Raw genomic sequence first — 27,396 nt, 5'->3', positions numbered from 1 at the left:
AAATAAGAAGTGAGAAAACCTGTTGCTAGTGGCTTTGTGTGAAAAAAGCCATAGAAAACAGGTCAGTAGAGCAAGTCATGGAAGGTTTGTTCTTGGGGCTCCTTTTAGGGAGTATTAAGACATGAGAGGAGGAGACTTGAGACCACTGTAGGCGAGGTCACCTGGGTTGGTGGGTCCCTCTTCAGAGCACACATATTCATCTTGGTTTTCTACCTCCAGACAATAGCAACCCACAGAAACTCTGCAGCACAAATGCTGATGTTAATTTTCTAGGGTTTCATTTGAGCAAATTCAAAGAGCTGCTTGAGATGGGGAGACACCAGGAGTCTGTATTTAACATTTCTGTAGAGGGAGAGATTAGCCCCTTATTCTTAGCATTTATTGGAGTTGCCTGGACTTTGAGAGTACCTGACCATAATCCTAAACCTTTCCTGATCTGCAGTCAAGGGTTCAGTGAAGGGCCTGGTGGAACTTGTCTTTCTTGTCCCTTGCAAGACAAAAGAAAGGAGCAGTCTGCAACTTGTCTGAAAAGCCTTTTCATCTGGCCATTCCAAGAGCCTTCAGTCCTACCTTTTTCATCACTAGGGTGCATTAAGGATATACCAATTTGAGTTTTTATAAGAATACATGTACTTACTCTTTTGATCTGTGAGCAAATACAGATGTCTGGAAATGCATGAGTACAGGGGTTCCATAGCTAAGAAAAAATGTTTGTGTTCATTGACCAGCTTGCATGATATTGGGTGGGAGTGGTAAAAAACACAGCTAAGGTCTGTCCTGAGTTCAAGGGGCACTCCAGCAACTTGAATGTCATGACTCAAAAGACTCCCACGGGGCACTGCACCAGGGCACAAGCCAACAGGCAGCCTTCATGAAAGCATAAAATCCTTCCTTAGAGGAAGCTAAGCAGGCTTTGTTACTTCAGGCCACAGCTTCCTAAGCACCAGTCCTCAAAAGAAACTTGTAACAGCCACAAAGCAGGGCAACTCAGAGGACAGACAAGCCACCAGCTCCTCTATTTCCCCCTCATTTTTACTTCTGCACCAACTGACGGTGAGTGTTTGGGGTTGGTTTCTACTGCAGCCTGTGCAGCTTGGGCTGTTGTAATTGCTGGAGCAGACAAGTATCCCTAGTTGTTCTGAAAAGCCCTGTGGCACTATAATTCAAAAATCACCCAAGGGTTTATAACAGGTGCAAACAGACTGAGATGTTTTAATCCTCGTTTTAATCCTCGTTTCCATTGATCACGGGAGTCTTTGTAAGACTCTCTAGTCGCATTGCTCCCTCTTTTACATTCAGGTAGTCTGTGTATTGCACATCTGTGTTGCTTGCAGGCACTCATCCTGGTCTTCCTAGCTCATCTTTGAGTTGTTCAAAGGTTGTGTTTTGGAGTTGTAGCCCAAAGGATTTGGGCTGCAGGAGCTCACATTTCCAGCCCTCCCTCCCACTCTGAGGTGCAACCAAGGCCACCTGTAGCTGGTCCATCTTTCTCAGCACAGGAAGCCACAGCACCTCCAGCCTCACTCAGAGATTACTCCCCTGGTAACTAGTGGGGTTTTTTTTGGTGCTGTTGCCCTTCAGCAACTTCTCCAGTTGGGTTTTTGGCCTATCACAGGTCTGCATCATCTGAGCAGGTCAGATGTCCTGAAATTCTGTTGTAGGGATTTTGTTGTTTGGTTTTGTTTGTTAAATAGAATCAGACTTCTTCAGTTTTGCTTTTTCTTTGCCCAAACTGAGGGAATATTCTCCATTGCTTCACAAAGGCATAGCTGCTGTAGAACAAGAGTTAAAGAAGAATTCAGATTGTGTCTGTGATCAGCAATCCCAGTCAACAACCATGACAATTATAAAAAGGACACACATGAACATTTTACCTGCCATCCACATTCATGTTTTAAAGCTATCTGGAAATCCTGTTAAAGAACACTGGAAGGGACCTCTCAGGATCCCTGGTCCAACCTCATGGCTCAGTGAAGGCCAACCTCAGAACTAGGCCAGGTTGCTCAGGACCTTGCACAATCAGGGTGGAAACTCCACATCCCCTCTGGACCCCTGCACCGAGCCATTCACCTGGAGCAGTGATTCTTCTTTATATCTACTCACAATTCCCAATGCTGCAGCTTGTGACTGTTGCTTCTTGCTCTGTTAGGGAAGAGTCTAAATCCATCCTGTTTGTACATGCAACAGTTTGCAGTGGTGTGACAAGTGAGGGCAGTCAAGAGTGCACGGATCCCTGAAAATATTTAGCAGTGGTTTTAATCCAAAATCCATCACACCTGCAGGGCTTTACAGAGCAGCTCAGAGAAATGCAGCAGCAGGTGGTTATTCTGGACCCCATTCCTGCAGGGAACTGTGCCATGATCCCTCTCTGCAGCCAGGAAGAACACACAACTGCCTGTGTGAAACCTTTGGAAAAGAGGTATCAGAGTCTCCATCTTCAAAGCTGTACTTCTTACAGAATCATAGAATTGCTCTTGTTGGGAAAGACCCTTAAGATGATAAAGTCCAACTGTTAACCCAGCACTGCCAACTCCACCACTACACCATGTCCCTAAGCACCACATCTACATGGCTTTCAAATACATCCAGGGATGGTGACTCCACCACTTCCCTCAGCAGCCTGTTCCAGTGCCTGACAACCCTTTTGGTGAGGAAATTTTTCTTAATAACAAATCTGAACTCATGCAGTTTCCGACGCAGCTTTTAACTGAAACTCTTCGCTTGTTCACCGCTTTTTACTGCTTCCTGACATTGGCGCTCGTGCTCTCCAGAGACCCAAGGTTTTCAGCCTGACTTCAGTCAAGCCCAGCCCGCTTGAGGGAAATGGGACAGAAACCCCAGGCCACGCACACCGCAGAGCATGCCAGGCAGCAGCACCTTCCCATGCCTACCACGGGCACTCTTCAGGCTGCTGAACCATCTCTGCCTTGTCTAGAAACCACAGGTCCCAGCCCGCCTCACCTAAGCCCATGTGGTGCAAAATTCCTCCTGGCGCGTTGGGTGTGAAGGCTCTACCTTTCCTTCTTGCAGCCCCGGCCTCTCTCCGCCCTCTCCTCTCTCTGCTTCACCCGCCGACCCTTGAGCCGCCGCTGCCTCCCGGTTCTTGGTCCTCCTGACCCTGCCGACCACCACTGCGGGCACCAGACGTCAGGGCTGTCTGCTGCTGCCAACTTAAGGCTTTCTGGATCCCTGCTCCAGCAAAGCCCACGCACAAAGGAGGCTGGGGGGCAGACGGGAAGGACCTGCTGCCTGGCCGAAGGCCTTTTGCGGCAGTTTGAGGGCGGTATGAAGGGGTCACCGCACACGTGCTGAGCCCTGCGGCTGCTCTGCTGCCCCTCATGGGAAAACAGAGAGGTTTCAGCCGAAGCCCTCGCAAGCATCTCTTGATTTTTGCAAGCTGACGAGAAACCGCCCTTTGTGCTCTGCAGGGCAGGGTCCGAGCAGATGAGGCAGAAGACTGAAGCTTCTCCCTCGAGGGAGGTGTTGGCAGCACCCGCCGGTGGCAGGGGAGGGTGCAGAGGCGGTGGCAGCGCTGCTGCCTGCTCACTGCCCCAGCCCGAAGCTCAGGGCCTGCTGCTCGGGCTCATCGGCTCCCAGCAGCACATAAGAGGTGCAAACGAGTCTGCATGTTGTCATTGTGCTCTGAATGCTTTTCAGCAGCAATTTCTGTTGTTCATTGACTTCTCCTGGGATCTGCAGCCCTTCCAGCCCCATCGTGTGCTCCCAGACGAAAAACTCCCGCAGTGTGGGGCTCTTGAGTGGGCACTGCTGGCCTGAGGGTCTGAAGCTGCTTCCCTGGAGCAACTGACCTGGAGAAGGCAGCATGATCAGCAGCGGCTCTTACCCTCACACCAGAGACTGCAGAAGACAGCTTGGCTGGGACTGGCAGCTTTTTCTCCTGCTGCTGTTCCCTCCTGGCGCCACAATCAGATGTGCTTCTTTCCACAGGTGGACTCAGGTGGTGGGATCCATCTGCCATGAAGCTGTCATCACAGGAGGTGCCCTTCACTATCAAATGTGTAAGACTTGCACAGGAAAACAGGTAACATTAGAAACAGGTGCTGAATTTTTAATCCTGAGTACCAAAGTCTACCCTAGACACTAGACCATGGTTCAAAACATAGTGAAGACAAATCAAAAAGCTTTGGACTTTGGAATAGGTGGTAACGAGTATTAAGTAATTAAGGATTTGTCTTAGGCCTTTCCCTGTTTCTGGCTATGAACCTTAATATGTCTTATGCTGGAGCAAGACAAACCAGAAGGGAGCTGCAGAAAGGCTTATATACATAGTGCCTGCACTCAGTACGTAGGAGGACTAGGGTTCATCATCTCCATATGTGGTGTGGCTTTCAAAATTTCCAAGGTTTTGGTGCCTTTTTTTTTTTTTTTTTTTCCAAGCAACCCAACATTTTTTGAAGTGTCCTTACCACCAAAACACTAGTTCTTCCCACCTAGCTCAGCAAGGGCCTGCACGTGGCTGGTGCTCAGCGACACCTCTCGCCAGGCCCCACAGCCGTCCCTGGGGGACCTGGGAACCAGCAGGATCAGGATGGTGATATTTCTCTGCAGGTCCTTTATAGCAGGGAGCTTGGAGGAGGAGGAGAGCAGGGTCAGTCCACTGCAGGCCTGACACCTCCACTGTCCTCTCTCTCCCGCTCACAACGTGGCAACGTGCCCTTGTCAGGCATCCATTCAGTCTGTGGGCCTGCTCAGAAAACACAGAACAAAACACTTTCGGTTTTCCTTGTGGCCAGCACATCTGGTTCCTTCCTCCCTCCTGTGGAAAGATCACCCCTTATAGATACCTTCTGGTATTTTCGTAGATGCAATTTTTGTTAACACAAAACCACAGTTAAGTAGCTGTAGAAAATGTAAATGTGAACACAGAAAAATAAGCTTGTCCTGTCCAGTTGCTGTGTGACTGTAGCAGCTGCTATCAGCAAAAGTAACCTACAGATCATCTGGGATGGAGTACCAAAGGTAACCCACTAGCTAAACACTTCATAGCAACATCTTGCCTGCATTTTCATCACTTCTGCTTCACTCCATATACTCCCACTGTTATTAATCAAACTGTGGGCATGGCTGAGCCACTGTTTCAGACAAAAAAATATATGTTATTTGTGTGTTACCTATTAATAACAAAATAAAATTACATTTCGGTTTCCAATGCATATTTGGATGCACATTTCTAAATTATCATTAGGAGCATCACACAAATCAAATATAAAAACCTGTTTCACTGTCATAGTAACACAGAGCAATATTCTGTTTCCAAAACACTGATAAAATCTTAGCAACGCTGTGACTGGTATTCAACCCATTGTTTATACTGACAGAAAAAGTGCAGATAAAATAATGAAAAATTTGCTAATGAGATCTTGACACTGTGTTATTCATTAAAACAGCAAAATAATAAGCTCTGTAACAACGAGCACACTATGCTCTTGGAATTGATTAACAGAGGTTTTAGATCGTCAAAAGTGTATGTGTGAGTATTTTAACTTCTGAGTGGATTAATAATATTTTGCCAAAAAGTGCTGTGACAAATTTTGTGCACATTTTATTTTTTGCTGTTAAAGTTATGTATAGTTTTCTAATAGAACTGCTGTACATTCTTCAGCTTATCCCCTGCTGCTGCTTTAATGGAGTGCTGAACAAAGGGCAGAGTGCAGGAGATGGCAAACTGCTTGACAGAGCAATCAGCAATTTAATCATAGAAACGTAGCACGCCAGGTTGGATGGGACCTCAAGGATCATCTGGTCCAACCTTTCTAAGTAGGAACACAGTTTAGATGAGACAGCCCAGCACCTTGTCAAGCTGAGCCTTGAAAGTGTCCAGTGTTGAGGAATTCACCACTCCCCTGGGGAGATTATTCCGATGTCTGACTGTTCTCATTGTGAATATTTTTCTTCTGATGTCCAGTCGGGATGTCCCCAGGTGTAACTTGCACCCATTGCCCCTTACCTCTTCCATGTGAGTTCTTGTAAAAAAAGAGTCCTCACCTTCTTGGTAGCCACCCTTTAAGTTCTGGAACTTGGCAATAAGGTCTCCCCTAAGCCTTCTTTTCTCCAGGCTGAACAAACCCATTTCTCTTAGACGTTCCTCCTACAGCAGGCTCCCCAGTCCCTGGATCATCCTTGTGGCCCTTCTCTGGACCATCCCCAGCCTGTCCCCATCTTTTTTGTATAGCAGGGACCAAAACTGAACACAGTATTCCAGGTGTGGCCTGACAAGTGCTGAGTAGAGTGGGATGATGATTTCTTTATCTCTGCTGGTGATGCTCTTGTTGATGCAGCCCAACATCCTGTTGGCTTTCTTAATTTGTACCCAGTGAGCAGCAGTCACATTATCTTCTGCATCTAAGCCTGGCCTGCCAGTTCACATGCCTCTGCTGCTGACAGTCTGCTCTCCGGACCATGCTGTCTTTTCTGTTCCTTCCTTTCTCTCTTTGGATTTCTCTATCAAACACTATTTTTTTCTTTCTTTCTTATCATTAATTCCCATCCCTTGAGGCTCCTCGGGTGCCTGGGAGTAAGACAGGAGTGTTGAGATTGTTGGAATCTGTGCAGGTTTGTTTGTGAGTGCAGCCAAAAGTGTCTTGCTTTTTGTGCAGATTGCCAGGAGAAGCCACAAGGGTCCTAGTGGCTGGAGGAGCATGCATCATCAGCAGTCTGCCGTGAGCCCGTTGCAAAAATAGAAAGCTCTCCCAGTGAAGTGAGCATGGACCATGTTGCTTTTACTGTGGCAGTGGGAACCATGTCCCCAGTGCTGTCCCTGCCATGTGATTCACACGTGCCCGTGGCATGTCCAACCTGCAGGTACTTCCCACCACCTATGACACATGTGCCAGCCCCAGAGCAGCAAATGCATGTCCGTGGTGCTACGTCAGGTTAATAAATAGCCATAGCAAACACCCAAGTTCATGCAGATGAACTGAACCTGTGTCCACTGCCCTTTTAAACCTGGGAAAAATTCCAGTGCCACGTTTTTGCTGGTGCTACAGAGGGTGGTCGGCACGCCTCGCATCTGAGACCAGACTGCCAAATGTGACTGGGCTCACTCAGGCAATGACTCGTGTTTCATGTCCTGTGTTTTAGCTCCCCTGCAGTTTAGTCTAAGTCTGGGGGAGCAGATACCTGCTGTGGTCCCCCTTTAGAGAGACCAGCACAACAGGGCCCCAGACTAGGTATGGCTCTGCTGCTGCTGTAGGATCTGGTGGATCTTCCACGCCCAGCCTAAGGCAAACGCGTAATAAGATGGTGCTTGAGAGGTGCACATCTGCACGCCTTACTGCACAGAAACAGGGCAGCTAGCACAAGCTTCACTGTACAAAGCAGCTAGGAAAATGTGCTGGCACGAGAAGAGAAAAGGCTTCCTGAGCTGAGCAACAGCACCTGCTGAGCATGTTAAAAATGGCCGCGTAACTGAAGCAAGGCAGGGCCTGGTGGCACCCACCGAAACAGCGGCGGTGGCATCACTCCGAGCGTGGGCTTCACTGGACAAAGTAGGTGATGCACCACTTCACCAGGAGAAGAATGTTTTTACTCTCTCCGTTAGAGCAATCACAGTCACCAAGCCTGGAGGAAAGTGATGTGGACAGAAGGAGCCACTTCTGCCTTTACTGAATCTAAGGGAAATGCCTCTCTCCACCTCTTCTTTCTGAGATGTGTGGAGCACATGCAGCTCTGAATGCTTTCCTGGGAAGCCAGGGATGTTCAGGAGCCAGCAGACGCAGGCTAATGAGCTTAAAGTGAAAAGAGAGAGAATTATCGCTGAAATCTGACTTACCTACTAGGACACAGCATCACCCAAGGTTATTTGGTCTGCTCTTGAGGTGCCAGAAGCACAGCAGAAAAATGCAATTCTCTTTTTAGCCAGATTAGCTTCCCTTTTAATTTTGATTCATAAATAACAGAATTGAGGACCTAACTGTGAGGGGAAAAAAGCATCCCCAAGTATCCTTCCTATCTTATCCACAAGGAAACAGCAGCAAAATGCTCCCTGAGAAATACTCCCTCTACCAGAAGAAAAAAAAAATCATAGTTAGATGATTCCTGGAACAAAAGCAAATTTTGTTTTGGTTTTGTTGTTTTTTTTTTTACCCTCTTTTCCCAGATCTTTGGCAACCCTCCTCTTTGTTATGTAGTAATTTAATATTAGTCCTCATTCATGTACTTTGCACCTAGATTTGTAGATGCTTTATCACAACTGGGCAAACAGCCCTATGATACACATTTTGCAAGGAAGGGAACTGAGCTAGCAGCCAGCTGAGAGCCTGCCTCTAACTCACAGGGCAAATCAAGGGTGGACACCTAAACCCAGGTGCTTTTGTCACTTTGGTATCCAAACCCCGATTTAATCACCTAATTTTTTTCAAAGTTGTCCCACGGACCTCACACTTCAGGAAAGCAGGATGAGTTTCACCATCTGAATTTAAATGCATCTCTTACGGAGGGGTAAAAAACCCCAGGTATTTTAGTCAGTACCTCTGTCCAAAATTCCCCTGGATGCTCCCATTACAGCAAAGAAAAACCCCATGGTATCAGTATTTAACCAAAAATAAAAAGAAAAAGCAATATCTTCACAGCTCTCGAGAAATGTAACGAACAAGGAACCAAAACCAGCAGCTGAAACAGATCGACAGCCCATGGTGTCGGGGGCGTAAGTCATATTTTTCTGACAGTTTCACAGGAGAGTGTGAGTCAAGGCAACTGCTGCCAGTCATTTTCTGAACAAGCAGGCATCTTCCCAGAGCTTGGCCACATAATAGAGGTTTAACAGTTTCTTCAGGAAGCACTTGAGACCACTGCTGGTGCCATGACCTGTGCAAAGCAGATCTTTGATTCAAAATCTCTCCATGCTGGGGTCAGAAATCACACATGCTGAGGTCCATTTGGCTAACTCAGGTGAAAGTAACAGTGGAAATGTTTCAGGCTGAGGAATTAAGGCCTATAGGGGAATCAGAACTTGAATTTGGTAATTAAAACCAAGCCATCTTGGTTTGATTTCTGCTCTAACCCCAGCTAACGTGATGAGGATGCCGAGGTTAGGACCTGCAACTACCAGGGTCTAGTCATTTGCTATGTGAGATCAGCTTGATGTCATCTCAAATAAGGATCAAGTCAAGCTAAAGCTATTCTGCTCTTATTTCAGTTTGCTTTGGGTATCTGAGGCTTATCTGGGGGTAACTTGTTTCAGAAAACAAACGTCACCTCAGCAGCTGCTTTGTTCCTCCAGATGCTGACGCCTGGAGGGTAACACAGCTCGCACCACCAAGCCCTTGGCAGCAGTTGCTGGAGCCTGGCTCCTTAACATCTCACAGCACCAGCATAACACTTCTTTCTGGGGTGAAAAATGGGGCCTGGGAACCACCTCATTTCTGGCATCAAGTGCAGAGTCGTGGCTCTTTAAGAGCAAGGGGCGTGTACGGAGATGGGATGGAGTGGGGTGGGATGGCTGAAAGAGGCAAAGTCTGAGTAAGACTCGCTTCAGGGATAGTTGATCTGCTGTGCCTGATGTAGGAAAAAAGGGAGGTAGGAAGCTACGGGAAATTTAAAGAAGAAAAGCCTGAAGAACAGATTTCTTTGCAATGTGGGAAGGCTGGCAATAAGTCATAGTAACAGTAACTATGAAAGTCTTGGCTATTTCAGTTCTGCTGACTGCTTTATTATGAGCAAGCTGTTAGCGCAGTCCATCTTAAGGCTGTAGCACTACTTCCAATTTATAAAACCCCCTCTGAAGGCCAAAAAGTCACAATGAACTAGCTGAGACTAAAATTTCCTGAGCTGGGGTTGAGCCTCGAGCTAAATTTGTTCGGGAACCCTTGGCCAAAATTTTTTTAATCCTTTTCTAATAGCTGACACCATTCTTAGAAACCCATTGTTTATCTGACCTTCTCCTAACCCATTAGAAAAATTTCTGGCGATATTTTCCTTTCTCAGTTTAATGCTTTGAAGCATTACACACAAGATTTGGCAGGAGGCAGCTTTCTGTTAGGAAGACACATTGCAGCAGCTCTCTAAAACTGTGCTCAAACTTGGCCACGTTACAAGCACTTGAAAAGCCAGTTTGCGTGCGCTTGATGGAGTTCTCAGTTTTTCAGCTAAAATTCCCCAGAGACACTTGCACAGAGCAGGTGGTGGGCTTTCCTGGCTGCAAGAGGCTGGCAGGGGTGAATGACAAGTGGGAAGCTGGTCTCCTCTGCTCTGCCCTTGCCCCCTTCCAGCACTGAAGCAGTCAGGAAGAGAGGTCATCCGAGTGAAGGTAAAAAGAGACAGAAGATATAAACAAGGAGGTGGAGGAAGGACCAAAAAAAGTCTAGGACTGCCTTGGAGACCATGCTTTCTGGGCTCAGAAGAAGCCACCAAAGAGGAAATGTTTCTGGGGGCTCCACCAGCCTCAGCTCGGCTGTAGCCTGGGAGGTGGACAGCCAGGGAATGAGAGCTGCAGGCTTCAATCTGACCATCTGTGCTGTTGCAAGAGGCTTTGCTCCTCCAGAATGAAACATTTCTGAGGCTTGGTGGATCCATCTAATGGTGTTAGAAGGAAAGCAGTCAACCTGATTAAACATTTCTCAAAGCTTAAGAAAATATTCTTGTTATGGGACCAGAGCTTCCTGTCTGGCTCCAGCCTTGAAGCAAAGGGGGAGAGAAGGGTGTTTTTTTGGCCGCTGAAAGATTTTCACTGCACCTCTGCTAAGAATTCTCTATGTGATGCAGGATAACTACTGAAACAGCAGCTCTCATAAACAGGCACTCATCTGTGACCTCCGTGTCCAGCGTGCCAAACTTGTGATCCCACAGAAAGATCTGCAGAAGCCACTGGCAACTCCAGCCAGGAGCTGGGCATGGGCTGTGGACAGCTGTACGTGGCCATCAGGAACTGTCAAATACAGCTTCTCAGCTTCTCCTATTAGATACCAACACTTAGAATTACTTAGAAGGTAATGTTAACAGTGAGGGGACCCCTGCACACAGAGAAGGAGTATTTGGTGCCTCTTTGGGCAAGGGGCGTTTGGAGGCCCTGGCTGTGTCCCAGAGCTGCCTGCTCAGCCCTTGCAGCTGCACCACTTGGCAGTCTGAGCTCTCCATCACTGCTCCTGTAGGAGCTTTTCTCTGATCACACAGAGATCACAGATCAAACTGGATGGGTTTACTGCCTCTTTTTAGCTAGAACTAGCTGTCGTAAGAGTGAGCTCTACTGATCTCTGATGGCAGAGATGCCTGGAGCTTGGAGCAGTGCTGCTTTAGGAAATGACTTTGACTATCTTCATAATTGTGTTTGCATTAACCGCTGTCCCAGAGACTGGAAATTCAAGGCTCCTCACAATACCTGGGCTTGATCCCTTGTAGCTGAGCTGTATTCTGCAAAAATCAAGGTCATCTTGCTGACTGACATTTGGAGTTGCACCATGATTGTTATTCCCAGAAACATAAATGATTTTTAAAGTCTCGGGTCGCTGTTTTAGGCTAATTTCTGTGACTAGTGCTTTCTATACAGGAAAGCTTGACCTGGCCTGAGCCTTCTCAAGAGCTGGAGGAACAAGTCCTCCACCCTGCAAACAGAAACTTGTATTATCTGTGTTGAGAAGCTGCTTCTGCCTTGACTTGTCTGTGCAAACAAGCAGGCAACACATTTAAACATAAACTCTTTAAAAATCACCCTCTCCGAGAATGCACCAAGACTGGATTGTTTGTTGTAAACTGTGATCCCAGCTCGGCTGTGGGGAAAGGGCACACAAACACCTGGACCTCACCCAGCCCTGTCCCACGGAGGGCACCACTGCGGCAGCTGCCACAGCAGGGAGGGACAAAGCGACCTCTGAGCTCTTGCTTTGGAGGAGGAGGAGGACGGATGACATTACCACTCCCCCAAGGCTGTGCTGTGCTGACCAGAGGAGGGTCCCAGCGAAGTCCATCATTCCGAGGCCAGGAGCTGCAGGGAGAGAAGAGAAGGGAGACAGAAAAAGAGAGCGTGGGGAAGAGAAGGCAGCAAGTAGGAGAGGGCAGTTGCCTGGGGAGAGAGGAGAGGAGAGAGGAGGCAGAAACACTCTTGGATCAAAAGAGGAGAACCAAGGAGTAGACAGGCTACAAAATGGCATTGCTCCTGTGGCTAGGGTCCCAGCTCTCCTTCTTCTGGAGCAGCATCTCTGTGCCAGCAGTTTTTCTTACTGTCTTTATGTTGCTTCTCGACTTCATGAAGCGCAGGAAGAAGTGGAGCCGCTACCCGCCGGGCCCCGTGCCGCTGCCGTTCGTGGGGACCATGCTGTACATTGACTTCCGCAACCCCCACCACACCTTCAAGCAGGTGAGTGCCCGTCCCTGCCACAAAAGTGCCCCTCACGCAACCCTGGGCCCAGGAGGGGTGGGGACACCGTGGCACAAAGCTGAAGGGCAATGCCCTCTCCATAGTCCAGGCCTCTGAACCGGCCCGTGAAGATAAATAGATAGTCACACACCAGCACTTGCCAACCTCCTTCTCCCCATCTCTGTGGGATCTCAGTGGAGATGCTGCTGTGCCCCCGGTGCCAGAGGGTGCTCGCTCAGCTGCAGAGCCAGCCACCAACTCCATCCATGGGCATGTGTTGGGGCAAGGGAACAGGGAGATGTACAAAGAAGGGAAGACAAGCAAATACCTGTGGGTTGGGGATGTGGCTGCAGGAATGGCGGGCTCGCTGCCAGCTCTCCAAGCACGCCTACAGGCATGTGCCAACTTCAGCTGGAGAGATCAGCTTGCAGGATCTGCCCCAGCAGCAATGCCCAAAATCTGGGCAGCGTTCCTGTTCAAAGTTTAGCTCCTCTCAAAGGCACAGCACAGCTGGCAGCAGATAACCCTTGACGGGGGGGTTGTGCTTCCGTTTGCAAATTCTGAAGGCCTCTTCTCTAGGGTATAGCACTGCTCAGCTGTCTGTCCAAAATCTGCCATCAATATAGCATTTGTATTACTCGCTTGAGTATGGTCCAAAAGATTGCCATTTTCAAGTCACATCACTCCAGGGTCATGCTAACCACAGTCTTGACCAGTAATTGCTTTTCATGATGTATTTCTAGTGTCAGTGAAGTGCTAATTCCCTTTCCAGTCAAATAGAGGCTTAAGTACTTCAGTTCTCTGCATCGCTACACTGCAGAAGTTAAGACATGTAGATTTTTAATGAAAAAAGAAAAAAGACCAAAGGAAAAAAAAACCAACACAAAAAAACCAAAACACACAAAAACCCCAACAGAGCACAGTCGTGGGGCATCGCTACTATTGCACTGTCTTCCAGCAACATGCTCCCAAGAGCTTTGTTGAGCATAACTGACTAGCAGGGGAGCTTCAACCTGCCTTCCCAGGAGTCTGTGTCCAGTCCAAGGGCTTGTCCACCCAGAGGAGATTTAGCTCCACGGCAAGCTGCCATGGTGGGGGTGTGGTTGACAGGCTTAGCTGTGCAGCCATGCTGCTGTCAGCACTTCTGTCCCTTACAGGTCACAACAGATTTGGGGTGTGTGCCAGTGTACTAGAGGTGTACAGCTTTTTTTAGGAAGAAAGTTGACCTGAAACTCCGGTGTGGAATTGCCTGTTCTAACTGTGTGACTTGGAACTGGGCTCTGAGTAGATCTTTAGGAACAAATTAGTATTAAAAAAAATAATAATTACATATCACCTTATCATCATTATTTCCTCCTAGAGGAAGCAGACTAACTCAAAACTTGCCGAGTCTTTCAGATCAAAACCAATACAACTATTAGGAAATTACTGACTTTTGAGTGTGCAGCCTTTGAAAATTGCCAGAAAAGTCCTTGAACTTGTGTTGTCAGACAAAATCCAAAATACTTACATAATGCTCATGGCAACAGTTTGGCCAGGATAGGCGTATTCTAAATCTCTCCTCTCACACAATGTTGATCCCTGCTTCAGTTGCGGTTTGGCACCGCACCGACCTGTGGCACTGCAAAGACAAAGGTCAAAGATCACCTGAAGCACCTTATAAAAGCACCTCAAAAATCACAAAACAGTAAAGGCCCTAGGGAAGGATATGGTGATATTCTTGACATTGCATTCAGCTCATTTTCTGTAAAGTACTTTTTTTTTCTTTGCAGCTTTGTAAGAAGTATGGAAATGTCTTCAGTCTCCAGAACTGCTGGACCAACGTGGTCGTACTGAATGGGTATAAAGCAGTGAAGGAAGCCCTGGTGCACCAGTCAGAAGACACTGCTGACCGGCCATACTTGCCAGTATATGAACATATGGGCTACGGACATCAATCTGAAGGCAAGTCTCTTGGAAATGGGACAGTCACTGCTCACACTAGGAGAAGAGAGGACTGGGTAGATGGAAGATTTTCTCAGTATGGTACAAGCTTCTCATATCTGGTCCCTCTGGTCAATCTCCTAGTAGGTCTGTCACTCTTTGGTGGTGACAAAATCAGATTTGATGAAAAGGGGGCTCCCCTTAGTGGTTGTAGTACAGCTGCTGGTGCTGGCACACACCTCTTGAGCAGTGTTAGGACACTTACTGGTGGTACAACCTTCTGGCCAGCATTGGAGCTGGTAGCTCCCAGCACTCAGTGATTAGTGCTCACATTCACACACAGTGTGAATGTTGGTGTTGTCACCAAAAAACTGGTAACTTTCTTCAAAGACAGAGTATTGTCCAACCTTCACCCCACATCTCTCATCCTCAGCAGTGCCACAAGCTGCTTCCCAGTTCACGCAAGCTAAGGGTGCGATGCTGAATGGTTTGGGGGAGCAATTCCTTTATCCTGAGCAGCACACGTTGCTCTCACTGGATCCCCTCTCCACCTTCACCACACCAGGTGCAGTAGCCCAGTTTTGGAATTCCTGTATCAACAAGCTGTACAAGATCAGACTCTTTCATCTATCCCCATAGACCTGTACCTCCAAACTCACATTTGCTATTCTCTAGTGAACTTTGCTTGGTGTATGGGTGAGAGCTCCTGACATTTCTTGTTCATCTGTAATTCCAGGGATTGTTTTAGCAAGATATGGACACGTCTGGAAGGAGCAAAGGAGATTCGCGCTCTCTACCTTGAGGAACTTTGGGATGGGAAAGAAATCCTTGGAGGAGCGAGTGATAGAGGAAGCGGAATTTCTGTGCTCTGCAATCAATTCCGAAGAAGGTTTGTCACAACCAGGAGGAAGGGGGAATCACAGAAAAAGGCAACTCAGTGACACAGAGAGAGGAGTGATCCTACAGCCGCTCTCGTTTGCATGCACTGCAGTGCTCTCTTCCTAAGCAAGCACAGTGTTTCTAGTCTACAGGCATTAGTGCCCCTCCTCTACCTTGAAGCCACTTCTACTTTACACAGCGGGGCTACTGTAGCACTCATCCATTTGAAACAGGGAAACAAACAGGAAACAAATAGAAATAAAGAGGTAAAATACAATTATTCCCAGAGCTGGGGGACTATTACATTTATGAAGTTTAGTAGAACATATTATCACATGCAATAAAAGTGCAGCTGAGAGTTTTCACATCACCTGCCATCTAGACACAGATCAGTGTTACCCATCAAGTCACAGAACAACTCTGCGAATCAACTTCTCGTGGGAGTTTTCTCCTTTCAGCAAGGATCGACCAAGTAGTAGCAGGAGATGAGAGGATCTTCACTCCCTAGTATGATGCATTTGTACTTGGAGGGGTTGGGGGGCTTTTTCTCTTGAAGGCATCAAGGAGGCATTTATGTGCTCTTGTTGCTGGCAGCTGAGGTCCAACAGTTTGGTGTTGCTTAGCTTCATTGCTTGGTCTCCATTTCCATTTTTAGGTCGTCCTTTCGATTTACGTTTTCTTGCAAACAATGCTGTCTGCAACATCATCTGCACCATCGTCTATGGGGAGCGTTTCAGCTACGGTGATGAGACATTCAAGAAGCTGTTACATTTGTTTGAAAACATGGTGAAGGAAGAAGCTGGATTCCTGCCTCCGGTAAACCAAGAGCATAAAGCGTTCTGTAAGAAGCTGCCCTCTGTTGCTCGAGGGCATTGTGTTCTCAGTATTTTGCTTTTTACATCATGTACCTTCTCTCTCTCGCCCTCTCCCTGGTTCTGACATCCCAGCTTCTCAACGAAGTGCCCATTTTGTTGCGCATTCCTGGAGTGGTACAGAATGCCTGTCGAGGTCAAAGGGCATTCATGGACTTCTTAGATGTGCTCATAGAAAAGCACAAGGAGACGTGGAACCCTGCTCACATCCGAGACGTGACTGATGCCTTTTTAAAGGAAATGGAGAAGGTAGGGTGACACCAGGAGAACCTCAGGGTCCAGGGCCAATTCCTCTGCCTGTTTAAGCTTGTTGATAGAAGCTGACTTTCCTCACAAAGATATATAAAACCTCTTACTAACTAATTTGCCACTTTTTCATTCCACTTTGTATCTTGAGAGGAAGGGTGTTAACTTCTTCATGCTTTATTGTCTAAAGAGACCGTATTATGTGCTGATGTTCTTGTTCCCATTTTCTACCTTCACATTCCCCTCAGAGTCTAGCCACTCCCTTCTTTCCAGCCTACACCATCTGGAAGGCATTTAAAAGGCAGTAATTGAGAATTCACTAATATTGCTAAGTCAACATGGAAGATTCTGTGTATGTCAGTGCCTTAATGACAGATGTCTCAAAATCAGTTACAAAACTGCAGCAACAGAACTGGCTTTTTGGTGTCATTGCCCAGTCTGCAGCCTGCCTTTAAACTGCGTTGTGACTTGGAAAGAGCATCTCCTCTGGGATGTGTATCTTTGACTTGCTTGCTAGAAGAACTAGTTTTCTACAGATCAGATGAAGGCCTAAATCTGAACCTCACTGAAATTAAAAGAAGTCTTTTCTTTGATTCAGTCAGGCATGAAGTCAGCGTAAAATCAAAGTTAGTTGCGTTAGCTCATCTGTGCACCTTGTGTTCCTGCACATGGACCCCCCCAAATTTCACGTGCCAGATGAGCAATAGTAGCAAATTCTGCCTGCAGATTGCTTCTGCCATCCGAGTCCTCAGGCTGTACTGCTGCTCTGCATAGCAAACCCTGCCGTGCTGTGGGCACCAGGCACCTCCAGTCCATGTGTCAGCCCCCACCAGCTCGAACGGGCTGAGCAACGTGACCTACGTTACTCTGCACTGAGCAGTAGTACTTGGGGGTGGATGTGAGCCCCACCACGTTGCCTCTTGTCACATCTCTCTTCTGTTCATTAAGGTCCCCTGATGACCTGATAAATCCCTCTACTGGGTCAACTTTGATCAGGTGGGCCCCATAGCTCCCTAACCGGGGGTCTTTTCTTGGAATAACAGTTGAGTCTTAAATGCAGCATGAATTGCTATGCGTATTACAACAGCATCAAGATATACAGAACAACTTAAGAGAAGCTGCTGCTTAGGAAAGAAAAGTAGAGAGAGGATTAGAAGAGACAAGCAGATGAACTCATGCAGAGCGCTTGTCTTATCTCATATGCTAACAAATCCGAGCTCAGTTAGCATTTGGATGACAGACCAGTTTTCCTGAAATTGGTCTTGCAGATTTAACAGGCAGCAATGATACCCTGATCTTTCTCTTTTCTTTTTCTTTCCGATTGGAAGAAAAGCAGGGCAGAAGCAGCGAGACTCTGTAATCAGAGCTACAGATCATCCCCTCAAAATATTGTTAATTTTGTGTTGGCCGCATCAATGTAGCCTCCTCTCTGCTGCTTGGGTTTTATGATCTGGCCAAACCTGCATCACTGTGTTTCACCTCCTCTGGGAGAGGGTGTAAGAGCAAGTGGCAGAGGCCTGCTGTCTGCCTGAGTTGGGAGCACAAGACATTCACTTCTGTCCTGAAAAGAGGTGTAGCTTTCATTTCTCAGGATATGGGAGGTGACTGATGACCTTCACATCCTGTGACCTGTCACAGGAGGTGACATGGTTACCAAAGTACATCAGTCACACACAGACCATTGCCTGCCTTGTGCTCTACTCTCCCAATAAACTTCTTGGTCAGCAAAAATAGATACAGTGCTTCTCAGTTCTTCTCTGAAACAATGGTCTGCTTGACCAGTAAGTACCCCAGTTCTAGTCACCTGCTTGCTTGCTCTCTGCAGGGTAAGGCTGCTGAAGAGAGTGGTTTCAACTACAAGAATCTGCGTACGGTGACCTTAGACTTGTTTGCAGCTGGTTCTGAGACCACCGCCACCACCCTCCGCTGGGCCTTTCTGCACATGGTTCTCCACCCAGAAATACAGAGTAAGTGAGAGGACAGGCAGAGGTGTGGCCTGTTCCCTTCAACCTGCATTTTTCCATGAGAAGACTGAACATCTGGTTTCCATTGTTTGGAGATTTTGTAATGAGGAGCAGCGCTGGTGATTGTTGGTCTTGCAGAAACCAGGAGAAACACATCCCAAACATGGCTGTTCTGGCAGGGCCCGGTGTCAGGGGGGAGGCCCCAATGAGTGGAGTTGGAAGGGCACATTAACTCTCTCCTTAATTTTGCAGGCTGCCTGGGGACTTCCAGTGGCCAGAGTACCCACCTGACTGTATTTCCTATAGATCCTAATCTGAATCAGTTCCCTAATGCTGCTTGCCCAGGTACCCTTTCAGCTGCATAGAGGAGGGCAGGGCAGCATGTCAAGTGACAAGGCCTTTACTAAAGACACTGTGCATACAGAATAGTTATACAGATGGCTCTGAGCAACTGAAAACAAATGCATTCCCCTGTAGTTTATGTTCCTTTCTCTACTTGCTTGTCCTGCTCTCACCCAGTGTCTACCACTCTCGTGCCACCAGCTTTCCTCAGCTTGTACCAGCCCCTTCTCTTTATCTAAGAGCACACTAATTCCTTAGCTGTGCTGCTTTCAGGTAAGGTCCAAGCAGAGATTGATAAGGTGATTGGCAGCGAGAGACCACCCACCATGGAGGACCAAGTGCGCTTGCCCTACACCAATGCTGTGATCCACGAAGTGCAACGCTACGCAGATATCCTTCCTCTGGGACTACCTCACATGACATACCGGGACATTGAGTTGCAAGGCTTCTTCATTCCCAAGGTGACCATGGCCAGATAAGCAATGCAGCATCCTCTCCCTGTGCAGACACCAGGTCTGGTTTGTGGGTGACCCCACACAACTCTGCAGCATTGCACTTCCAGCCCCAAATCACAGTCACCAAGCGAGCGCTGAAGTAGTACATTTTGGAATACTAAGACCAGGTAGATGGTCACATTTGGGCTCTAGGTCAGTGCTGGTTATGTGGGAACCCAGCTGTAGTGGCAGCTCAGTGCAAAGGTTTGCTTTCTTTTTGATGAGCGGTGACATCCAGTGCCCTGTCTGTGTTGGAAGGAGGAGGTAACTGAGCCTAGAGGGCTCTCTGCAGGCACACACCACCAGCTTACTGGCTTTCCTAAGGTGTCAGTAATTAAAACTCTCATCTCTGAAGCTATTCAAGTGCCACTGGCATTCAGTCCACTGCCACTGTGACAGGCAGCTGCCATGGCAGCACTGGTAGCAGTGCAAGCCTGGGATAATTTTTTTTTCTTTAGCCTTGCAATACCTCCTCTAGCTTAGAACATTGACATGTGAAACTGAAAAGCTTTGCAATTTCCCATAGCCCCCATGAAATTTAGGCTTTGAAGTCTGTCAGTCAGCTGTTTCTCTCCAGCTATAAAAAAAAAGTCCAGGAGGATCTGAGAAGCAGAGGCTGTTTCCACTGTGTAACCATGAAATTGGCATTTGCATGCAATGGTCTTTGTAAGAATACAAATTGCCAAAGTTTGGAGGCTTCAGAGCTTAGGGCAGGCACCATGTGTCACTGGAAAAGTGCCCTCTGTTTCAAATGAGATCAGAGGAGGAGATTGGTGCCTTATTCTGAAGCAACAAATGATGGTTGCGATTAGATGGGAGACACGGACCAGAAAGGGCCTTGTGCCAAGATAACACTGCTGTTCTCATCCCTTGTTTCCTTTTGTGGCGGAGCGCAGGGGACGACACTCATCACCAACTTGTCTTCCGTGCTGAAGGATGAGACAGTCTGGGCGAAGCCAAATGACTTTTACCCGGATCACTTCCTCAATGCAAACGGGAAGTTTGTGAAACCAGAGGCCTTCCTGCCTTTCTCAGCAGGTAAATCTGAGGGGCAGATGCAGCTGCAAGTCAGGGGCACAGCAGGAAGGATATCCTGCCCCTCCCGTGGCAATCCCAGCATGGTTTAATGTCTTCTTTCTACTCCTTGTCTTGCAGGTCGCCGTGTCTGCCTGGGGGAGGGGCTGGCCAGGATGGAGCTCTTTATTTTCTTCACCACTCTCCTGCAGAAATTCACCTTTGTGCTCCCCGAAGACCAGCCCAAGCCACGGGTGGACAGTGTGTTTGCCCTCACAGTCTCCCCATACCCATACCAGGTGAAAGCCATCCCCAGATAAATGCACACCTCTCTCCTTTCACTCACAGACCAGCACCAATGCAAACTCTTGTCAGAAATGTTTCAGGTCCAGGCAGGATCATGCTGGGTTCCAGTCAAGATTTCTCAAATTTATGCAGATGTTCCCAGCTGTGTAAAGTAAGAATCTGGCCCAATATATACAGTTTAGTTTAATTCCAGTCTTGGATCTTGAATCAGACAGAATCAGAAAGAATTAGGTTACAAATCATGATCAGTTTTTCAAGTACATACATGCCTAATCAGCCAGCTTTGCTGTACTTTGGGGCTCTCACTGGTTGCAGAAGCAGTTCACTGAGCACACAGCAACTGAAAAAATTATTAGTCCTGAATTAGTTTACAGAAATACAAGGGTATCCTGGGTAAAAGACAATGCTGGGGTCCTGCCACTTCTAGGAGAAAAAAAAAACACCACCACTTGGACAAATTCTGGCCCACTCCCTTCCTCGTTAGCCCCAGGCCATACCCAGCCACGCCCTGCCTTCTGTGCGGTGCTGCTGTCCCACAGCAGCGTGTCCCTCTGCCTGGTGCCCAGGGGAGTCCAGCTCTGGCTTGGTTCCTGCAAAAACAATCCATGGCTCGTCAGCTGATTTGGCAACTGCTGCTGTTGGGTGGGGAGCTTCAGCTCCACCAGCAAGGTGGCTTCTAAATGCAGTTTCAGAACAGTGCTCTTGAAAAGTCTTACCATTCAATACATAATCCCTTCATTCCTTGTTGTTTAATGACTACTCCTGTCCATTGCACACACCTTGCATTGCCTTTGCAGCCCAAAGAAAGTATGTTGTAATCCAGAGAAATGCCTGACAACCCTTATGTCACACTATGCCTCCAGCAGAAATAAATACCAAGAAGAAGAAAATAAGTAATCTGTGTGGTGCTTCTGCCACTGCAGCAGGTATTTGTGACATAGGGAAATTCCTATAAAATATTTCAAAAGAAATCCTGGTGTTTAGATCTACCATCTTAAGTAATTGGGGCCTGAAAACTGCTTTTTTTTCAGCATTAAAGTCAGCTCTTGGACAGGTGTGGAAGTTGCAGGGGGGTGGAGTTAAGGCTGTTTGAAACACTGCACTTGTAGATTTCAGAGCTATTTTTCTCTTTCTTCCTGCAGTATTTCTGACAAAATGTTTTGCAAGGTGTTAAGATACCTTGATGTTTAGTTTAGTTTAGTTTAGTTTAGTTTAGAAGTAACTACCTTTTAGCCACGTGTAAAGGAGCTTCTATGCGTAATCACAACTAAATAAATCCACATTCACCTCTATCTTGCTAGTACTAATTTTAGCAGCTACGGAAGCTATTGAATTACGCAAATACTTAATACCATTGTTAAGATTTTTACTTCAGCGGGAACTGGGTATTTGTTCTTTGCCTCCAATAAATAATCCAAAAGAAGAAAAGTGGTCTGAAAAGTGTTTTTACCCCACTCTCTGTGTTGTACTCCCTTCACAATTCTCCCCTTACAGCCAGCACCCCACCTGTTTCTTTCAAGGTCTTCTCAGTGTTACTTTTCTGGCTGGTTCAGCCGCACCGACCTGAACGTAACACCGGGTTTATAGTTACCAGCACGCACGTGTTTTTGAAAAGTGAACCAAACTTTAAGCAGAAATTACTCCTATCATCCTGTATTCGGGTGAGAAGCCTGGGTACGCCTAGAACAGGAGCACGGGAGAGCACGTCGGAAGAAGCCAACCCGCCTGTGCAGACACCAGCTGGCGTCGCGCCCTGGAGGCGAGAGGGAAGGAACGGATCATTGCAAAATACAGACCTAGCAGCGGCCACGGGGCGGGAAAGCCAGCCAGAAGGGTCCTGGGGAGAGGACACATGTAATTAATTACTTGATTAATTAACTTAATTAATTCCTTCCTGCGAGGAGGAGGCTGCCCTCAACCCGCGGCACCGCGAGCCGCCATAAACCCGCCCCGCCCGGCCCCGACGCGGCAGCCCCGGCCCTCCCGCGGCCCCACCCCCCGGCTCCACCCCCCGGCCCCGGTCCCGGTCCCGGCCCCGGTCCCGGCTCGGCCCCCAGCGCGGCCCGACTGCCCCGCTCGGCCCCGCCCCCCCGCAGCAAGCCGCGATTGGCACTCCCCTCGACCAATCAGGTGCGAGAGCGCCGCCTCAGCCGGGTCCGGAGGCGGGCGTGGCAGCGCGGCCGGCCAATGGGAGGCCGCGGCGCCGGCAGCGGGAGGAGGCGGGGCGGGGCGGGGCGCCCGGGGAGGCGGCTGCGGGAAGATGGCGGTGGCGGGGAGAGGCGCGGTGAGCGCGGCGGTGAAGCCGATCTTCAGCCGCGACCTGGGCGAGGCCAAGCGGCGGGTGCGGGAGCTGTACCGCGCCTGGTACCGCGAGGTGCCCAACACGGGTGAGGCGCTGCTGGCGGGGCGTGGGCGGCAGCGCCAGCTCAAGGTCGTCACGGGCGCCCCGCGGCCGCGGGGTTGCGGACGGGCCCGCTGCGCCCCGGGGTGCGGGGTCCTCCCGCGGCCCTGCTGCCGTGCCCTGCCCTGCCGTGCCCTGCCCTGCCGTGCCCTGCCCTGCCCTGCCCTGCCGTGCCCTGCCCTGCCCTGCCCTGCCCTGCCCTGCCCTGCCGTGGCCCCTCCGCTCGCTCGGCCCGGTGCCGCACGGGCCCGGCTGCCCCGGGAGGGCGAGCCCCGGCCGCCCCGCGCCGCGCTCGGCGCTTGGGTTGCCTAGCCAAGCAGGAATGGAATCCAGCTTTGATTTTGCGGAGTGGGGCTGGGCGGCGTGATTGCCTGCCTCCTTCAGAGCGCGCCGGGACGCCGTACCTCGGCTGTGACGTTGATTTGCTTTAAATCAACTCTATTCGCCAGGCGGGCGGGAGCAGGCGAGCGGTTCGCGTTTCGTAGGGTTGCGTTGCGGACCGCCGCTGTAAAGAACGGAAAACCACGTAGCTGACCTCAGTGGGTGTTCTGTTTTTCCTAGTACACCTCTACCAGCTGGACATCTCGGTGAAACAGGGGCGTAACAAGGTGCGGGAGATGTTCATGAAGAACGCCCACATCAGAGATCCACGGGTGATAGACATGCTGGTTATTAAGGTACAGAAGAAGTCATTGTGGAAGCTGCAGAGAATGTGGGAGCGGGTGATTGGTGGTGAGTGTGGTGGAGGAGAGGGAGTTTCATCTCGCACTGTGCTATGGAGGAGTTGTCTGCTGCAATCCAGATGGGTTTGTCAGCAAACCTGTTGATCAGGGAACAAGCTGCTTTAGCACGCGGAGGGATGGGGTCTTAAGTCGCTTTGGAGTTGCTGGAATATGGGTTTCTGTCACTCAGTGTAGTGTCTGTTCCATATTAAAGATGTTTAGAAGAGGAAGTGTATGGCAAGCAAAACGGTAGTTTAAATACTATGTTTGTGGGTTTTGTGTTTTGGTTTTTCTTTGTTTTTAGAAATGGCAGCAATCAAAGAAAGGGGAAAAATATGCTGTTAGGTAGTTTACCCTTAAAAATGACCTTTCTGCTCCCTAGATTACTTCCTTAGATTGGGTTCTAATGCATTAGAAGGTTTCCAACCAAGGACTGCTGTGCTCACCTGTTGCATTTCTTGCACTTGAAGACAGGTTGTCTTTACATGACAAAAATAAACAAGTGGAAACGGAATTCTAGATAATACAGGAGGTGACAGTTCCAGGCAGTCTCACCCTGCCCCATGCTGCCATTCTCCAAACGCAGTACAGTAATTCAAGACTAGAGTAATGAAGAAGTTGTGTTTAGTACCTGTGTGGTAGGGATACTGATGCAAAGCATTTAGGAGCATTTTTAGTTTTACAGTTAACCTGCTTTAGTAACAAAAAATAAAATAGAGGTGCACAAAAGTGACAAATGTTATGTAGACTTTTATGGGGTGCTGGTCATGATCAAAACAAACCAGGTTCTAAGACAGGGGCATCATCCCTCACCTGTTCCACAGGGCTGGGAAGCTGTGCTGTAGAGACAAGTGACTTGTTCATACAGGGCACGAAGCACTGAAGTCACAAGGCAGGCGCAATATATACGTTTAGGTGATGCAGACAGACTTCAGGAGTACAGAATTGTTGAGACTGCTATCTTAAGGTTCTTTCTGAGTGCATTCAGGTAACTTGCATAGTTCTGCATGGTTAGAATTGGGCTCTGAGAAATAAACTGAAATACTTCTGTCTGTGCACAGGGGAAAATGGAGCTTCAAGAAACCATTAATGTATGGAAGCAGAGGACACACGTCATGAGGTATTTCCATGAGACAGAAACCCCACGGCCTAAAGACTTTCTGTCCAAGTTCTATGCGGGCCACGATCCCTGAGAGATTGGCTCTGTGCCTTCCTGCCTTGTATTACAAATAAAGTTTTACTATATAGAAAAAAAATCTGCACAGAAAGATTGTGTAGCCTGTTAGAAGCCTGATGACTAAATCTGAATCCAGGGTGTGTGCAAGCCCTCGTGATCTCTGTGGAGAGCTGTGGTTTCCTAGCTTTTGTCAATGGGTATTTTCAGTGGATGGAGTTTGTCCCATCACTCATCCTGGAGTGTGCTGAATAACCACAACACAACCTGGCTGTGGGGCTGTCTGCTGAGTCTGCAGCCCTGTGTGTAGATCTCAGCTTGGTGGAACAGTGAGCAGAAGAGAGCAGGTCTTCAGAAAAGCCAGTGGTATTAGCAGAAGTATGCTTGTGCTTGAGGCCCACCTCTATTCATGCAGCGTTTTGAAATGTCATGCTGACTTTGTTGACCTTGTGTTTTTTTACTTGGACATTATTCTCTGTTTACTTCCTCACAGAGAATGGTATAAAATCCAATAGCCAAATAAAGCTCTTTGTGCAATTAAAAAAAAAAAACAGCAGAGTAAATTTCCTGGCTGCAAACCAAAATTGCCTGGAAAAATGAGGTTTTGTACTGTTGTCTAGATTAGGGAGGCTCTGCAAGAGCTTCTGATGGAGGGCAGAAGATGGTGTCCTACCATCATCTTAGTTGAAGGAGGAATTACTATCTTCCTTTTGAGTGGAGTGAGAATTTGTTATGTCACCAGTCAGAAGTTTTTTTCAGCAGGTGACTCGATGCTGGGGCTCCCCATGTGTAATCACCATTGAATCTCTGTAGTACACTCAAGCTTCCTTTTATCCCTGCCTAAATACTGGGGCCACCTTGCATGCACAAGGACAGTGAAGCAGCATCTCAGGGATGTGTGTCTATGTGTACCTGGGACTTCAGGGTGGGATGTTTTTAAGGACACGGTTGAAGAAGGAAGACAGTCAGGAAGGGCCAGGAGAGGTGGCAGGATAAAAGCAGTGATACGGCGTTTGGCTGTATAGAGAACAGGAGCAGGGGCACATTTGGCTCCCAGGAGCAGATGAACTGGGGCAACCACTTCTTGGGTGGCCTTAGGGAGGCAGGGGGCAACTGAGATAGCAGGTGACTCCAAGACCCTGCCAGCTGCCTTCAGCTGCAGCTGCTGGGGTTACTCAGATTGCAGGCTCCCTTCTCTTTTAGTAGCTATGCCATAATAAGTGGCTCCTGGAGAGCAAAGGTGCTTCTTGCCTCATTAACTGCGTGTGACAACTTCAGGCACAAGCAAGCTAAGTCCAGAGGGACTGGTCCTGCCTTTCCCTGTGCTCCCCAGTAAGCTTTCCCATTTCCTTCTGTCAGCATTGATGCTTCAACCATCCATGTCCTGAATGTGCTACTTTTGCAAAATAGCAGCTTTTATCACAGGGAAAACGCTGTCTGAAAACTAAGCATCTTTTGAAGAGTTAGCTTGCTTTCGCAAATCCAACTAGCTGTGTGTCTGCATCGCAGCAAGTGCTGTTGCAACAGAACTGACAAGGATGTCGAGGCACTGAGGAGGTTGTAGAAGGGATGGGATACCTCACATTTTGTTGGCACTGCAGTCTTAGATTGTCTTAAGCACCTGTGGGACAATTTTAAGTGGTGTTTCTCAGCTCATTCTACCTTTTTGTGTTAAATTCTGTGTTTCTTAAAATTAACCAGGCTTTCATATCCCAAAGTCTACTTTTGCGGAATTGCCTGCTTTTGTCACAGGGAAAACTCTGTCTGAAAAATCTATGCCTGGTTCCAATACTGACTTCTCTTTCTCTCTCTCATTTTCTGTATGTTCACTTTCCCTACCCCTGTCTTCCTTTTCTCCCTCCTTTTCTTTTTCCTCCTCCTTTGGCTTGCTGGTTCGTCAGCCCCTCCTTCCTTGCTCTCTTCCCTCCTTGCAGAACAAGATGGTGAAAGGCAGCCTCAGCACAGAGCAGTCGGAGCGGGGGTGAGGGGGGAAGTGTACTCCTGGGAATGGAAATAAAAGCAAGCACAGGTGAGTTGGGGAGAGCTTCCAGTTTCCAGCTGCCACCTTCTGTCTCTCCTTACCCTCCAGAGCCTTCTCCATTTCTATGAGAAAACAAGGTGCTCTGGTATATATTAAGAAAATTTGTAATAATTGTTTCTTTATTTTGTCCCCCCTGATAGCATTCTGTTCAGGCTAGGGAGTTTGCTTTTTTTGTATGTCCACAGCAGTTCCTCCTGCTCAGCAGTGAGAGGCAAAGCTGGTTAGCTGTTACAACTGCCTAATGACTCTCCCAGCTAAACCAGTGGCAGAAATCTTTCATATTGCCATGGTAATGTCCATAAGGATCTGAAAGTTGTTGTTTGCTTTTTTCAAGTCTCAGAGTAGTTAATAGTAAGCTTTCATATAAATAAATAAATCCATCAAAGTCTCTTAAATTATGCATGTAAGGAAGAATTAATAATACTGATGAGTTCAAGATTATTGTAATCTTGGTTCTCTGTTTTTCTGGAAATGGAAATACAGGGATAAGTAAATTAATGTTATGAGCAGCTCATTACATTCCTTTCAGACCAGCATTTTCCTCTGTTTTGCAAACAGACATGGGTGATAGAAGGTGGAACTATAGCCACAAGTGGCCACAATTTTTGAAGTTTGTGATGTTTGCCCTGTTCCCATGCCTCCCCTCGCCCTGGGTCCAGGGTGGGCTGTTACTGGTGTAGGTCGGCAGTGCTGTGGAAGGCAGCCACA

The 27,396-nt window shown here is 48.1% G+C and overlaps 3 protein-coding genes across 7 annotated transcripts in view; all 3 read left to right on the top strand.

The window, feature by feature from the left end:
• The window catches only part of TCF20 (transcription factor 20), a 168,598-nt gene that overhangs the window by 135,535 nt on the left and 5,667 nt on the right, over positions 1 to 27,396 (top strand). The window contains exon 6 of one of the 5 annotated variants that reach the window (XM_051636889.1): positions 26,582 to 26,676. The exons of 3 other annotated variants lie outside the window; for them this stretch is intronic. In XM_051636889.1, the coding sequence (XP_051492849.1) occupies positions 26,582 to 26,632 (51 nt within the window). In that variant the 3' untranslated portion in view covers positions 26,633 to 26,676. Of the gene's footprint in view, positions 1 to 26,548; positions 26,677 to 27,396 lie in introns of all 5 variants that reach the window. One more of the 5 variants, XM_051636843.1, reaches the window with a different exon arrangement.
• LOC127392712 (cytochrome P450 2D17-like) lies at positions 11,920 to 21,778 on the top strand. The gene is made up of 9 exons (XM_051636991.1): positions 11,920 to 12,310; positions 14,083 to 14,254; positions 14,970 to 15,122; positions 15,768 to 15,928; positions 16,060 to 16,233; positions 18,056 to 18,197; positions 18,810 to 18,997; positions 19,927 to 20,068; positions 20,186 to 21,778. Exons 1-9 carry the CDS (start codon positions 12,098 to 12,100, stop codon positions 20,362 to 20,364), a joined length of 1,524 nt encoding a protein of 507 aa, XP_051492951.1. The 5' UTR covers positions 11,920 to 12,097; the 3' UTR covers positions 20,365 to 21,778.
• LOC127392902 (NADH dehydrogenase [ubiquinone] 1 alpha subcomplex subunit 6) lies at positions 22,578 to 24,729 on the top strand. Its single transcript, XM_051637395.1, has 3 exons — positions 22,578 to 22,737; positions 23,313 to 23,428; positions 24,535 to 24,729. Exons 1-3 carry the CDS (start codon positions 22,611 to 22,613, stop codon positions 24,664 to 24,666), a joined length of 375 nt encoding a protein of 124 aa, XP_051493355.1. The 5' UTR covers positions 22,578 to 22,610; the 3' UTR covers positions 24,667 to 24,729.

The sequence above is a fragment of the Apus apus genome, chromosome 1 (genome assembly GCF_020740795.1).
Source record: "Apus apus isolate bApuApu2 chromosome 1, bApuApu2.pri.cur, whole genome shotgun sequence".
Taxonomy (NCBI): Eukaryota; Metazoa; Chordata; class Aves; order Apodiformes; family Apodidae; genus Apus; species Apus apus.
Note: the sequence above shows the minus strand (reverse complement) of the source record. Positions and strands in the feature narration are given on the sequence as shown.